The sequence below is a fragment of the Artemia franciscana genome, chromosome 4 (genome assembly GCF_032884065.1).
Source record: "Artemia franciscana chromosome 4, ASM3288406v1, whole genome shotgun sequence".
Taxonomy (NCBI): Eukaryota; Metazoa; Arthropoda; class Branchiopoda; order Anostraca; family Artemiidae; genus Artemia; species Artemia franciscana.
The window spans coordinates 44,758,566-44,772,831 of record NC_088866.1 but is presented as its reverse complement, the minus strand read 5'-3'; the positions used below and the strand labels follow the sequence as shown (position 1 = coordinate 44,772,831).

Genomic DNA, 14,266 nt, shown 5'->3' with positions numbered 1-14,266 from the left:
ATTGAGCGGGGGCTAAAGCACCTTGATTTGTTTTTCCCACTAAATCTGGTGAGGAAATTACAGAAAGTAAGAGGGATACATCCTTTTAATGTTCTGCAAATGACGCAGTCAAAGTTCTTTGACTTTCAGAAGGCAGCAAAGCTGTACAAGTACTCGTTGATACCGTATTCAAAAGTAAAACAACTTGAGTTCTGTCAGGATAACGCTAAGAGAGTTTGGTTCAAAACTTCCTTCTCTAGAGACTTGCAGATGGCTCCTGTATCACAAGAATGCACTTCGGTTAAAAAGTGTCCCAACACTTCGACCGTCCGCGTTGTTGAACATCTTGTTTTGCCCAAACTTTGCGGCAAAAATATTGATCTATCTAATGCGAAAATGAAAGATGTCAAGTATCTCCTGAAGTTCATCCCCAACTAAGATCAAAAGTATTTTGAAACCAAGATTGAACAGTACTACAAGACCAAGGGGGATACTGAACGCTTGGAAGCCTCGCCGTCTGTGCGAGATCCCTGTACAGAGGAGGATTCCATTGAAGCAAAACGGCGGCCGGCAAGGAAACTTAACGAAAAATGAACGTTTCTGACGTTTTTTGTAATTTCTATACTTTTTAAATAGTATTGCTGCATCAGAACGCGTTTGTTGTATCTTCATGATGAAAAGAATAGGTATCCCTCACCATTTTGTTTTATCTAGCTTTACTAAAATTTTGGTAAGGGCGGATTGTCGTATCTGTATTTCATTCCAAATTTTGACAATGAAAACTTCACCTTTTCCATCTCCTATTCGGGAGACCATCCTAGTTATTTTCTATTTTTTTATGCATTTGCGAAGAAACTCGGTTGTACCGTGTAAGTTCCAGCAAAGGTAAAATTTTCAAAGTCGTTTTTCTCGGAATTTTGAAAACCGTAGTTACGACAAAATCGCTCTCAGGGGATGATAGGGACTTTTTTATTTCAAAAATACCCATGAATATCATTAATGAAAAGAGAAAACAAACTTGGTGATAGAGTACATCCCTGTTTAAGGTCTACTTTGCTCAAAATCGGCCTAGAATAAGAACTTACTTTCACTACTGCTTTAGCCACCTCATACACTTTCATTATAACTATTACTAACCTAATTGGCGATCCTAATTTTACCAACACCCCTTTCAATATACTCCTTGACATTTCATCAAACGCTCCTTTAATGTCTCAAAATACCGTATATAGCCTATTTTTCTTGTCCCTTGTATATAGAATAACTAAAACCTGGAAGCCAAATTTTTTTCTATTGTACTATAAGTTTCTCTAAGCCCTGCCTTACATTCGACTAATCAACCTTTACACTGGAACCATTAATCCATCCTTTTAGACAGTTCTCTGCAATAAAGCTTACTATTACAACTTCCTAGGCTTTTCCCTGTAGTTTTTGTGTAGCTTTCTTTCTCCTTTCTTAAATAACAGGATAATAGCCGATATCTGCAAGTTTTATAGCCAAAGAGGTGTAAATAGAATTGCAGAAAATATCGATGCAAGTGCTAGCAATATCCATCCTCTCGTACTTTTTAGGACCATATTTCTGCTATATGCTATATTTCTTCCTGTCCAACCAGCTCCTGTAGTTGAGCGTCCTCTGAATCCGACTTCATATCGGCTGTCTCTCCTAAACTATCAATCAGCTCTTCAGACCTCTCTTCGTCCCCTTTGGTGAAAATCCCTTCACTTTTTTGTTCTAAATAGTCTGGCCATGTATCAGTGTGAATAACTGAATCAGTTAACCTTCTTTCCGTTGATTTTCTAACTAAATTCCAGAACTCAGTTGCATCATTCACGCCAAGTTTTTTTCCGCTTTTTTTTTGCTCTCTTCCTCTTCCAAACATCTCTCCTTCCACTTACGTAGCCTTTTACAACCCTTTTGCTTGTCCCTAGAAGCTTACAACTTTTTTTTTTAAATCAACTTACTACTAGCCTTAACCAATGTAAAAACTTTTGAAACCCTTCTTCTTTTCCTCACAATCCTTGTCAAAAAAACTCATAAAACCAGGACTCCTACAATTTCTTATCCTACATTCCACTTTATTTCCTCTTTTACACCAAATTCCTGTTCTATCCAAATTCTAGCCAAAAAGGGTGTGCTTAGAATTGCAGATAATATCGATGCAACTGCTGTCAATATCGAGGCTACTGTTTACTTTACTGTTTTAAAATTTACTGTTTTAAAAAGAAGAGTTGAGAGAAAGAGTCAAACTTTAGCGTAAAGAGCGGGGCGTTGATGAGGAAGCAGCCCCTTTCATATACGAAGTAATTTCTGTTCGTTTTAAGTTTTAATGTCGCTCCTTACTTTCAGTTGAAAAAACTTGTTTTTTTATTTAATTTCTGAATGTTTTTGAATCAATGCATGTTTTGATTTTGTTACTTTCAGAAATCCAACTTGTTATTAAATTTTTGTGGCACAGCTACATATTCAGGTTCACAGTAATACTTTTGTCCCACATTTTCCTTAAAACGTACTGTGTTACTCGCTGATGCCCCCATATCAGGGATATTTCTAACCTCCACCACACATTTCTTATCAAAGGTATACGCAAAATTCTGTTGACCAATGTATAACTTTCAGCGAGTTAGTCTTGCTACTCTATTTTCTCTTCTAGCAGACTTAAGAAACGGCTTTAAGCAGTTCCTGATATACAGTTCAGGCTCTGTATAATCGGGCATTATACCAAACCTTCCCCCTTCAGATAACCACTTGACCGCAGTAAAATATCGCGAATGTAACCGCTTGTGAACTAAACCAGCATTGGTCACGTGCCTTGTTTGGCGTTAGATATATTTTAATGTAAAAAAAAAATATACATATATTACTAACACCAAAGTTAACACTAAAAACAAAGGCCAAATTACACCTGAATCAGCTCGGATTTTGTTAATGCATGTCTATTAATGCAACAAAGGGTCGTAATTCATGCAGATTTAGAAGGGAGTAAAAAAAGATTCCAAAATTTTCAATTAAAATGCAAAAATGACATTTCTTAAAATATGATTACATAAAAATATGCTTTTCGAAATAACGAGCCATTTACTGCCCCTCCCCCTCTAAGTGCCACTTTTGATAGCGAAGTAAAGGCATCCTGCCTTGGAAAGAGATTTTCCTATCAAAAGTTGTTTTTAGCATTACGAAACTTTTGTATTACTGTTACCTTTGGACGTTACGAAATTTTTAGTCCAGCGGGAACCCTTATTGAAAGGTATGTGTTATATGGAACTAGCTGATTCCAGATACTACTGATTTGTTAAAAGGGACAGATGATGGTAATGAGAACATATTTAAAAGCAATACTCCGTGAAAATAACAATTGACTAGTTAACACGAAAAACAGAAGAGAAAACAGAAAATCAATTTTTTGTCGCCCCCTACAAGGATGGCACCTGGGGTGGTCCGCCTTTCCTTCCCCCTTTCTACGCCAATGGGGAGTAGCCTCCCTCTTATATGGATAAATTTCTGTTCGTTTTAAGTTCAATTTTACTCCTTACTCTGAAAACTTTTTTTTATTTAATTTCTATATTCACGAACAGAATAACATCTGATCATGCTTAATTGTTTTGTTTTTTTTTGTTGGAGAAAAAATTGACTTTCTTTCTCAGGACATATATTGCCAACAAAGAGAATATGAACGATGAACCTTATTGACAACACTTGATCGTGCTTATTTGTTTTAATCTTTTGCTGAACAAATGATTTTCCCTTTTTAGTTTTTTTCCATTTTTTTCATTTTTTTTCCTTGACATGTATTGCCAACAAAGAGAATATAAATCTCATTAATTGCGCACGTTTTAATAAAGACAGAAAACCCACTGATTTCTGCTGACAAAAATGGGATTCCAGGCTAAGCAGTATATTGCAAATCTATTTATTATTAAATAATTCCTAATACCACACTGGCTATGCATGACAAATTGTAAAGAAGAAAAAAAGGGGGAGATATCCAGCCAGAGAAAGAAAAGAAGGATAAATGTGCAGATATTTCGGTCGAGACTTCCGCTCGACCATTTTCAGTGCAAAAAAGTAAATAAGGAGTGAACAATAAAAATAGAATGCAGATAAGAAGTCTTAAGGACAAAATGGAAACAAAACGAACCTCAAAAAGCAAAAAGCTGAATTAAAATGACCCTCTCTAAGCAACTGTGAAAGGGCACAGGGCCTTTTTTTGGGGGGGGGGCACAAAAAAAATTTAAAAGCCGCATCAAAAGTTTGTTTATATGCATTTTTGTTAAACGAGCTGGACAAATATTTTGGAGTGGGGTAGAGTGGGGGAGGGGTTGAAGCGCTTAACCCCCTGGATATTTTTTATACTAATCAACCCTGGATACGAAACCCTTTGACCATAACTAAATAAAAGCATTTCAATGATGCTAAAAAACATTGATGTCTCAAAACCTTGCTTGGACGTTTGTTTTTGGGAAATGATCTGCGTAGGGGGGGGGGGGCTGGTTGTTCTCAAGTAATTTCTGACACTTAATAAGGGCACTATAACTTCCAATTTTAAATCAAATGATACCCATCTGAAGTTTGTACGACAACTCATTCCATAAAAATCTTATATGCCCCCAGGGTATAACTTGCAACCCTTGCCTCAAGGCTCTGGAGGGTTGTGTCAACCCTAGAGGCATTGTTATATATTCTTTGGACTTTTTGTTTTAGAATGAATATCTCACAATACAAATCAGATGCGTTTAATGAAAAAATGGGTAGTTATGGGGAGGGGGGCTAGTTGACCTCCATCACTTTTGACTCTTAAAGAGGACCTAGAATTTCCAATTTTCAAACAAATGAGCCACCTCTAAAATTTATACAGCCATCCATTCCATCAACACCTTAAATGCCCCCGGGGCATAACTTACAACCCTTGCCCCCAGGCTCTGATGGTTTGTAACAACCCAAAAGCCTTGTTATATGATCTGTGGAATGTTTTGAATAAAATCTTAAAATTTATATTGTCTGCATTTCGGGGAACACGACGTGTGTGGGGGGGGGGGGGTAGCTGCCTTCTGATCACTTTGACTCTCAAAGGGCACTAAAACTTCTGATTACCTTTCCAGGGAAACCCCTCCAGTGAAGACGACCACCCTTTCTATAAAAAAAACAAACTTTTATGCCCCCAGGGCCTAACCTATTACCCTTACCCTGTGGGTTGTGGGGTGATTGACATCCGCAGAGAAATAATATTTAGATCCTTCAACTACACAGAGCAAAATTTTGATTGGATGTGTTTGGGGAAATGATTGGAGTGAGGGGGGGATTTATACCACTCTTGGTTAATTTCATTGGCGATGGAGCTGGTTTAAATGTTCCAGAATGTCATTTAAGCCCTGTTTTCCAACAACTACCCAGTCAGTCTGCTGCTTGGACCTGATTCATTTTTGCACTGTATCGAGACATCGCTCGTTTTTGCAACGTGTTAGCAAAACTCTGCATTATCGACTTGATTTTCTTTTGCATCAATTTTTAGACTCAATTTCGCATCAAGTCAAAAATTAGCTCAGTTTTTTAGTCGAATAGGCTCGTTTATACCCGATATAAGGCCTTGGACACACGATATATGGATGTTTTTGTACCACGGATGTCTTCCGTGTATTCTAAAGGTTAAGCAGTGTGAAATAATTAGGAATGATACCATCGGCTATAGAGCTGCAAACCGGCCGCGTACTGCGACACCCTGACAACTTATGCTATAGGTTGGATGCGTTAGAGGAAGTGAGCCACTGGTCGAAAATGAAACAACGACTCGGTTATCTACCATTGAGTCTCACTTGGAGCCACCTTGTGGTATCAGAAATTGCGATGCAGGGATAGAGAATGGTTGTTGATCATAAAGACTCCCATGATGAGCCTTGGGCTTGCAATATGGAACAAGTACGTGTACTAGCATGGATTTACAAATTGCACCTCATGACGACAAAGTATGGACGAAATGGTAGAAAGCATAGAACATTTCAAGGATTTGTTCAAGAGATCCAAGCTTAGGGGTCTTGCTCAAAATCTCTAGTGTTTTGTAGAATATTGTGGCAGCTCAGGTATCTGTGAACAAAAATATTTCAGATCCGTGCAGTCCATTCATACTGTTCCTTAAGTGTTTTTTCTCGTTCCGCTCTTGTGTTTTCAAATTCACACTGGATATGGAAAGGAACAACATTTACAAATTTTGCGTATATAGATTGATAGAAACTATATTTTTTAATTTGATTTTTATGATGATTCACCATTTTTTAATCGCTCCTGAAGGGGATTCGATACCATAAATAATCATTAAATCTTGTCCATTATAAATTTTATTAGTTTGTGTGACCAAACTATTTAGAATTGATCGGGCGATCTTGCTATAGCTTGTAAAGCTTGGACAAACGATCTGAATAAGTGGCAGAAAACCAGACGTGGACACCTTCTTTCTGTGAAATATTAGAAAAACCTTATAACTTCCCCTGTTTTAAGCAGGAGATAGAGATATCCAGTTTTAATGAAACTGATTGTGCGAGTTTAGTTTTTTCGATTAAACCGACCTGAATTTTCATTTTGAAATTGAAGAAAGGTTAGGTCCGAAAAAGAAATGTCGTTTGGTCTATTTAGCAGCTTAGCGAGTTCCTTGTGTTGCAACCCGCTTTGACTGAAAACTTTGCTGACACAATCTCATTGTCTTTTCAATCAAATTTCAAAGCCAAATCGGAAGTTCTCAATAGATTTCATTAAAAACTAGTCCCTTAAGGTATTTCAGTAATGTATCCTTTGTATTTGAAACACTCAGCCGACGTTGAGGCTCGCAAAATGAGGATTAAGGTGTCAATTCCTCTTACCAAACAAATACAAAGTAGAGACATTAGGGGAAATCTTTTCAAGACAGTGGAAATCAGTTCTGTGGATATTTCGGCCCTATGTCCAAGGGCCGTCTTCAGCACAATACAAGAACAAGAGAGAAACTATATATATATTCATATATATACATAAATGAACTTACATCAAATTGTGAGAATTAAAACTAAATAATTAAAAACACTTTATAAAACTTTGTTTTAGAAACAGCCCTAGCATCCTTACTTCAAAGAAGTTCAACCAGGACTGGCGAAAAGAATGAAATGAGAATATAAACTCATTCAAACTAAAGAGAACAAAGTGAAAACTCTTCACTCATCAGTAATGATTCAGGGATAAAACAGGCGGTTCGAGAATCAATCAAAATTAATCTCAAAATAAATAATAATATTTCTTTGAACAGGGACTTAGGGGAATACTCACTAAATTCTTTATACTCAAATTTAATTAAAAATGATCTAACAAAATATTTTACTAAACCGATTTATAATAGTACTGAACCAACTACGAAAAGGCCTTTGAGACAGGCTGCTAAACAAGCATGGTTGGCTCTAAAAAATTGCATCTAATCACTTTGTTCTCTTTAGTTTGAATGAGTTTATATTCTCATTTCATTCTTTTCGCCAGTCCTGGTTGAACTTCGTTGAAGTAAGGATGCTAGGGTTGTTTAAAACAAGTTTGTTTACTGTTTTAAAAAGAAGAATTGAGAGAAAGAGTCAAACTTTAGCGTAAAGAGCGGGGCGTTGATGAGGAAGCAGCCTCTTTCATATACGAAGTAATTTCTGTGCGTTTTAAGTTTTAATGTCGCTCCTTACTTTCAGTTAAAAAAAACTTGTTTTTTTTATTTAATTACCCTAAGGACTGAGGTTAAGTAGAAAATACAAAATGAAAAAAATTAAACCTTATATTAGGAAGAACTTTTGCAAATAGATCTGGATCAGTCAGTGAAAGCACCATGTACCTAAAAGAAACATCCCCAACAAGTTTAGCGTATAATAAATAAAAACACGAACAATATCTTTATCGAGATGTTTTCTGATAAGTTTTATGTTATGCCAAGGAGAAGGCAGATGGATTATCTACTTTTTGATGGTTTTATGTTTATCATAAGAGAAAGAAATAACTTTTGGAAGTAATCCTAACGGAGGCAAAGAAGAAACAAAACATCGATTTCCAATAGTATGAGTCTTTTCCGAAGTTTCTACGACATTAAATGGGTCATCTCAAAATTCCTCACAAATGAAACCCTATTAAAGAATTGGATTGGACATGAATACTTACCATGGCTTTCGATTCAGCCTGTCTCGTGATGTGCCTCCACGTGAATTTGACTTCGTGATTTCACTTGAAGATAATTAATTGATACTTTTTTTATTGCAAGTGCTTTACGTGTAAAACACTTGCTTTGAGGGGGCTAAGGAAAAGCGTTTACGTGTATGTCAAGATTGAATGGAGAATCCAGATATCTCCCCAAATGTGATTACCGGATACAAAAACCTAGATTTACAAGTACGATTCAGAGAATACGAAGCAGAACATAAAATGGGGAAATTCAGATTAGCCACGAAAAAAAAAGCCAGAATGTCAACATTGAAAACCAAGTCCATGCTGATGTTTTTTTCGATTCACGTGGGATTGTACTCTAAAAATGGGTTCTTCAAGGTCAACATACAGTTGGCCAACATACCGTCTGTCAAGAATCATACCCTCCAGTGGCTACATTAAATTAGCCATTTTCTCTGTTTGAAATTTGTCTGGTAGCTACTGAGTTCAAAATTTACCTAAGCCTTATATCGAAAAATGTATAGCAATAAAACGAAACCTGTTAATCTGATTAACAGAAACATCTTGGGTAATACAAAGTAGTAATTTTCATGTATATAAGCGTTTTCTTTTAATATTTTGGATATTTGTTGGTTAAAAGAAACACACAATTTTGTGAAAAGTACTTTAAAGCATTCATATATTGTTCCTTGATGTATACCAATACCATTTATCTCCCCCAAATTTTCAAATAGTATACTTTGAATTGTATACCTGCATGCAATTTGCTATCCCTCTGATTTGTTGCTTTAATACTTTATTGTAGTTGATTTAAATTGAAAAAGGAGTTGAATTTTTTTTTGTTTTAGTTGTTTCCCTCTCAAAAAGAAGTGCCATATTTTCTCAAAACTAATAATGCTCCTAAAAGTATACAAATTTATATTCCTTTCCTCCCACTAATAGTCAAACAAAAATCACAAATTGTATGTTTGTCATTAAAATATTTTGAAGGAAAGAGTCACTTATGGAAAATTGGGGCTTTCAAAAATTGCATGTTATTGGACAAATTTGACGAACATGTCCTCATGCAGTTGCACTTCTTGTTGAACGTTTGGGACCTAATCATTGGCTTTTTATTTTATACAAAAAAAGGTTTTCTTGCACTATACTTTGAAATTTTAAACTCGTATGCAAAAACTGGAGTAACGTACTATATAGCAGCACATGAGAAAAAATGTGAATAAGAAGATGTATACCCCACCCCATTCACTTCAAGGAAATTTCGTGAAAAGTAGAAATAAGACCAACCATGTGCTTAGGATGTTATAATTGCCACATTTAAAAAGTTTTTTTGTTTTTTTGTCAGTTTTTGTTTTTAGTTGTGTTTTTTTTTTACTTTGCATTCGGGACGTCAGAGCATGCGATAGATCCACTGACTAAATCTTATCGAATTTTACAATTTACAATTTTATTTTTAGAACAATCTTCGCACAGCTGCCTATAAAGCCATTGGGACAATTATCAATGAATCACCAATAAGTTCTGTTGAATCAATAAATGACCATGTTGCAAGTTTCACTGAAACCCTCCTATTAAGACTACACGAGTTACTTCAAATGGAGATCAGCCGTCTTACTGGGTCCGTCTTACGTGTATCGTGCCCTACAGTCACATTCACAACTACATTACTTTGATCTTCAGTCGCTTCTCTATTGTACTCTAAAGGTAAGTATATACTTGGATGGTATTTACCGAAAAGGAAGTGATTTAGGTAAGAAGCAACAAATCTCGGTAACTCTAATGAGGGCATTAGCTCTATTCCTAAAATTTCTTTGACTTTGGACAGCTGAAACGCAATTTGTTGTGCCACTTTGACTTCTTTGTAAAGTTAAACTAAATTCCTAAGAATTATTTTTTGGAAATATAAATTCCCAAACCTAAACCACCATTATTGAATCGCACGATAAATCCACGATGTAGCTAGTATTAGAAATGGTCTTCATAAAGGCGTATCCCTGCAAACCCTTCTGTTGATTCCTTCTAAAGAAAACAGAACTGATGTTGATAATTTTAAATTTGAACGAGCTCAAAGGAGTAACAGCTTAGCAGTAATTTCTTTTTAAATGATTGCTGAGAATCTACACATATAAAAAGATATAATTAATATTTTATCAAACAGTTCGGGGTAACGAAGTAAGTAACGAAGTGTAGTAAGGAGCGACCCGGCTCAATAGTAAACGAAACTCTAAAAAACGGAATTTTGATATAAATAGATACAACAAAAGAATCAGATTTTTATAATAAACCTTATTAGAATGTTAGAATAAATATTAGAATAAAAAATTAATTCTAGAATAAAAAAAGAATTAGAATAAATATAAGGTTTTATTCTTATTAGAATAAAACTTTATATATATTAGAATGACTTTGAGGAAGAAAGTCATAGAGTTCAAAATGTGATGCCAAGCCATCAAATAAAAAGAAATAAAAAATGAACTCTCCATAAATTAAATGTGATAAGCATTGTGGATACTGTGCCACGACGTATGTCTTAGGCTTCAACTCTCCTGAAGAACAGGCTAAAAAAAAATAATTGAAAAGACGCCTAGGTTGAGTAAACGTTTATTCTTTTTCTGCTTCAAACTGAAAAAAAAAAAAGTTGAAAGCAAATTTATCTCTGATCCTCTCAAGATCATGCGCATATTTTTTTTCTTTATTCATGCTTAATGTCCTTGGTTTTTCCGTTTTCAACAATGTTCAAAGAAAAGAAGAGGGATAAACATACAACCAGAATTTATATTAATATTAGAGAAAACCAAAGTAATATTCGGTCCACTATGAAGTTCGGACTTTAAAATACCCAAATGGGTGACTGCTTTATCATAACGTTTAGCATAAAGAGCGAGGTGGTTTGGGAGGTAACAACCTTCATATACGTAATAATTTATGTTCATATTAAGTTTTAGTGTTGCTCCTTACTTTCAGTTGAAAGAACTAATTTAATTTGTGATCGTTTTTTAAATAATTGCAGAAAATCTGGCGATTCCTCCCAGACGATTTATTCTCTAGACAATTCAATCCTGGTGAAAATTTGCCCCTGACAATTACCCTATCATTTCCACGAGTAAAATTGAGTCAGCAATGAGAAAGCAAGAGAAAAGAAGAATTTTGTATTGGAATTCAAGCAAATTTCTCCGGTAAAAAATTTTCCCTGAAAAACTAAACCTCTGGAAGCTTCCCTCTTCATCGAAAGTTATCCCCGTGGAAAATCCCACCTGCAGATAATTCCACTTCATCTCCCGATAAATGTGTGCTTACTTCCCAATAACAAATACTATATGTAAACAATGGGCAAATTTTGTAGTAGTTTTTGACAAAAATAATATTTAGGTGGCAAGACTGACACCAATAGAACTATTCCAGAGTCATTATTATTCCTTAGCTTCCTAATAACAGCTTCCTTATAGCTAAGGAAGCTATTATAATAAGATATTATATATATACTTTCAGTTCAAAAGCTAGTTATTTTTATTTAACTGAAAAATAAACTCGAGTGATGATCAGTCACAAAGTGTGATATACAGATACCTTTATTTTTGGGGTGGTCACATAGGATATATAAGAGTAAGTGATCATTGTACCTCATATTTTTCAATTACTTCCTTCACTTTCTAGAACATACTTTCGAAAGTTTGGCTTTCAAATCCCGGAGCTTTTCAACGAATAAAGACACTTCAGTGGCTCCATCCAACTGCTCCCTTGCCAATGCACTTGCAGGTCTCTTATAAGATAAAATTATAGTTTGAATGAACGTGGAATTTTCAAAATTTGAACGTGTTAAATTAAAGAAAAAATAGAAAATCAATAGGACTGGAAACAGTAACAGTAATCTTAATTTTCCATCGGTTTTAGTTTCTTTCTTTTTTCTTTTCTTGTATATATCGAAGCAATATGACTTCGTGTTCTTCTTTTTTTCGCAATAAACTTTCACGTTCGAAGGAAGCTGTCACCCATTTGAGTATTTTAAAGCCCAAACTTCATAGAGGACTGAATATTAATTTGGTTTTCTCTAATATTACTATTAATTCTGGTTTTATGTTTTAGCCCTCTTCTCTTCTTTGTTTATTTATTTTTATAACACCTTTACATGTCTTTTATCTCCAATGGATTAATGTCCTTTTTCTTTTCTAGGTTGAAATCAGAGCTGAGCAGTAAATTTTGATCATCCTAATTCTGTTTAGTCTGTATATTGTTGCCGTTTTTGTGTGTGATAGGATTCATTTTCACAGAGAAAGGCGTTGCAGCAGACCAGACTTCTTGTAATTGTAAGGTTTAAATAAAAATCAAGGGTTCTCAACCTTAATTTAGTTTCATTCTCCATAAAATTCTTGTCTATGCCTTTTTTCTCCCCTTTTTTAATATTTTAAAAGAAATAGAACCCTTTACTTTTTTCAATAAATTATACTTTTTTCTCATCCCTCGCTAAACAAGTTTGCTGCTCATTCAAGCTCTTCTTCTCCTGGTGCGGACTCTGCTTCTCAGCCAAGAAATCCCATCCATAGTCAACAAACAATTAAATAAAATAAATTCGAGACATTTTATTTATTCTTTAATTAAAGTATAATTTTAGAGCAATCAATAAAGTTACGCCATTTCCACGTTTAATTCAGTATATTCTTGCAGTTTCGCTGAATCAAACAGTTTGTGGTAACGAACTGTAGTAAGGAGCGACCCGGGTCAATAGTCACCGAGACTCTAAAATAAGTATATTGATAACAATTGTTGTATCAGAAGAACTGCGTTTTAATTCTGATTTTAAATATACAAGTTTCATCAAGTTTTGTCTTACCCATCAAAAGTTACGAGCTTGAGAAAATTTGCCTTTTTTTAGAAAATAGGCGAGAACGCGCCTAAAAGTCATAGAATCTTAACGAAAACCATACTATCAGATTCAGCGTATCAAAGTAGTGTGGAAATTTTGTGTAAACGTAGAATTTTGTATTTTTTGCCAGAAGACAGATCACGGATGCGTGTTTTATTTTTTTTATTTTTTTTATAGGGGTGATCGTATCGACACAGTGGTCCTAAAATGTTTCGATAGGTCTCATTGTAAGGGTAATTAAAAGCTCTAGTGCTCTTTTAAGTGACCAAAAATTGTAGAGCACCTAGGCCTCCTCCCACGCATATGTTTTCCCCAAACTCACCGGATCAAAATTTTGAGATAGATATTTTATTCAGCCATTCTTTATATATTTTACTCTAAAACCTTATAACTGTGTCTTTGGGCAGATGATGCCATAATAACACACAATATTATCACGTAAAATAATAAAAATTACAAAAATAATAGTGAGAAAATAGATGGATAGATAGATAGGAATTTATTTAATGCTCTGAAGTCACAAGGGGTATGATTACAAAAAAAAAACAGAAACAGCTTACGCACATTCAACATTAATTTTAGCAATTCATCCCCCCCCCCCTTCTGCGCCTATCAAAAATCTCTTCGCCATTCCCAGCTTTATATATTTTACTATCTTCCTTATTGTCCCATAATTTTTAGGTTCCATCATTGAAACCAACCTTAAATCCTGTAATTCGGGACTGAGGGCCATAATGTGAAGTAGATCCTTGCCATTTTGTCCACACATAGAACATCAGTAAGGACCATCTATTACCCTTACCCTCCCTAAATGTTTGCTTTTTCCTCCTCCTGCTAAAAATTGCCAATCTCTGATATATACCGCTTAATTTCTTCACTATTGAAACCCTCTTAAAATAAATATCATATTCCCAGACCTACTTCCATTGCTGGTAAACGCCGAGGTCGTGACTTAAAAGTGCTATTTCTGAATCTTCTGATACCTCCAGCAAACCTTTTACTAATTTTGTCACTTTTCTCGCTTCCAGTCCCATCTCCTTCCCTTTGTTCTAAACTCCTGATAACCCACAACTATTTAAAATTGATCTCACCTTGGAAGCCTATGAACTTTTCTTTTCATCCTGCAATACCTCCAGAAACGCTGCATTTACTAATCTATTATTTGGTAAAGCAGTCACCTTTTCTCGGTATTATATCATTCTAACCCATTAATTACCCTCAATGGAAACAATCCTAGATCACCCTTTAATACCAAACCATTGAATGTTCCACTTAGTC

General features: G+C 35.0%; 1 protein-coding gene across 2 annotated transcripts in view; it reads left to right on the top strand.

Annotated features, from left to right (window-relative positions):
• The window catches only part of LOC136026482 (integrin alpha-PS1-like), a 220,469-nt gene extending 207,698 nt beyond the window's left edge, over positions 1-12,771 (top strand). For both annotated transcript variants that reach the window (XM_065703098.1, XM_065703097.1), the window contains 2 exons: positions 9,585-9,831; positions 12,298-12,771. In XM_065703098.1, the coding sequence (XP_065559170.1) occupies positions 9,585-9,800 (216 nt within the window). In that variant the 3' untranslated portion in view covers positions 9,801-9,831; positions 12,298-12,771. The remainder of the gene's footprint in view (positions 1-9,584; positions 9,832-12,297) is intronic.
• Positions 12,772-14,266: the final 1,495 nt, after the last annotated feature.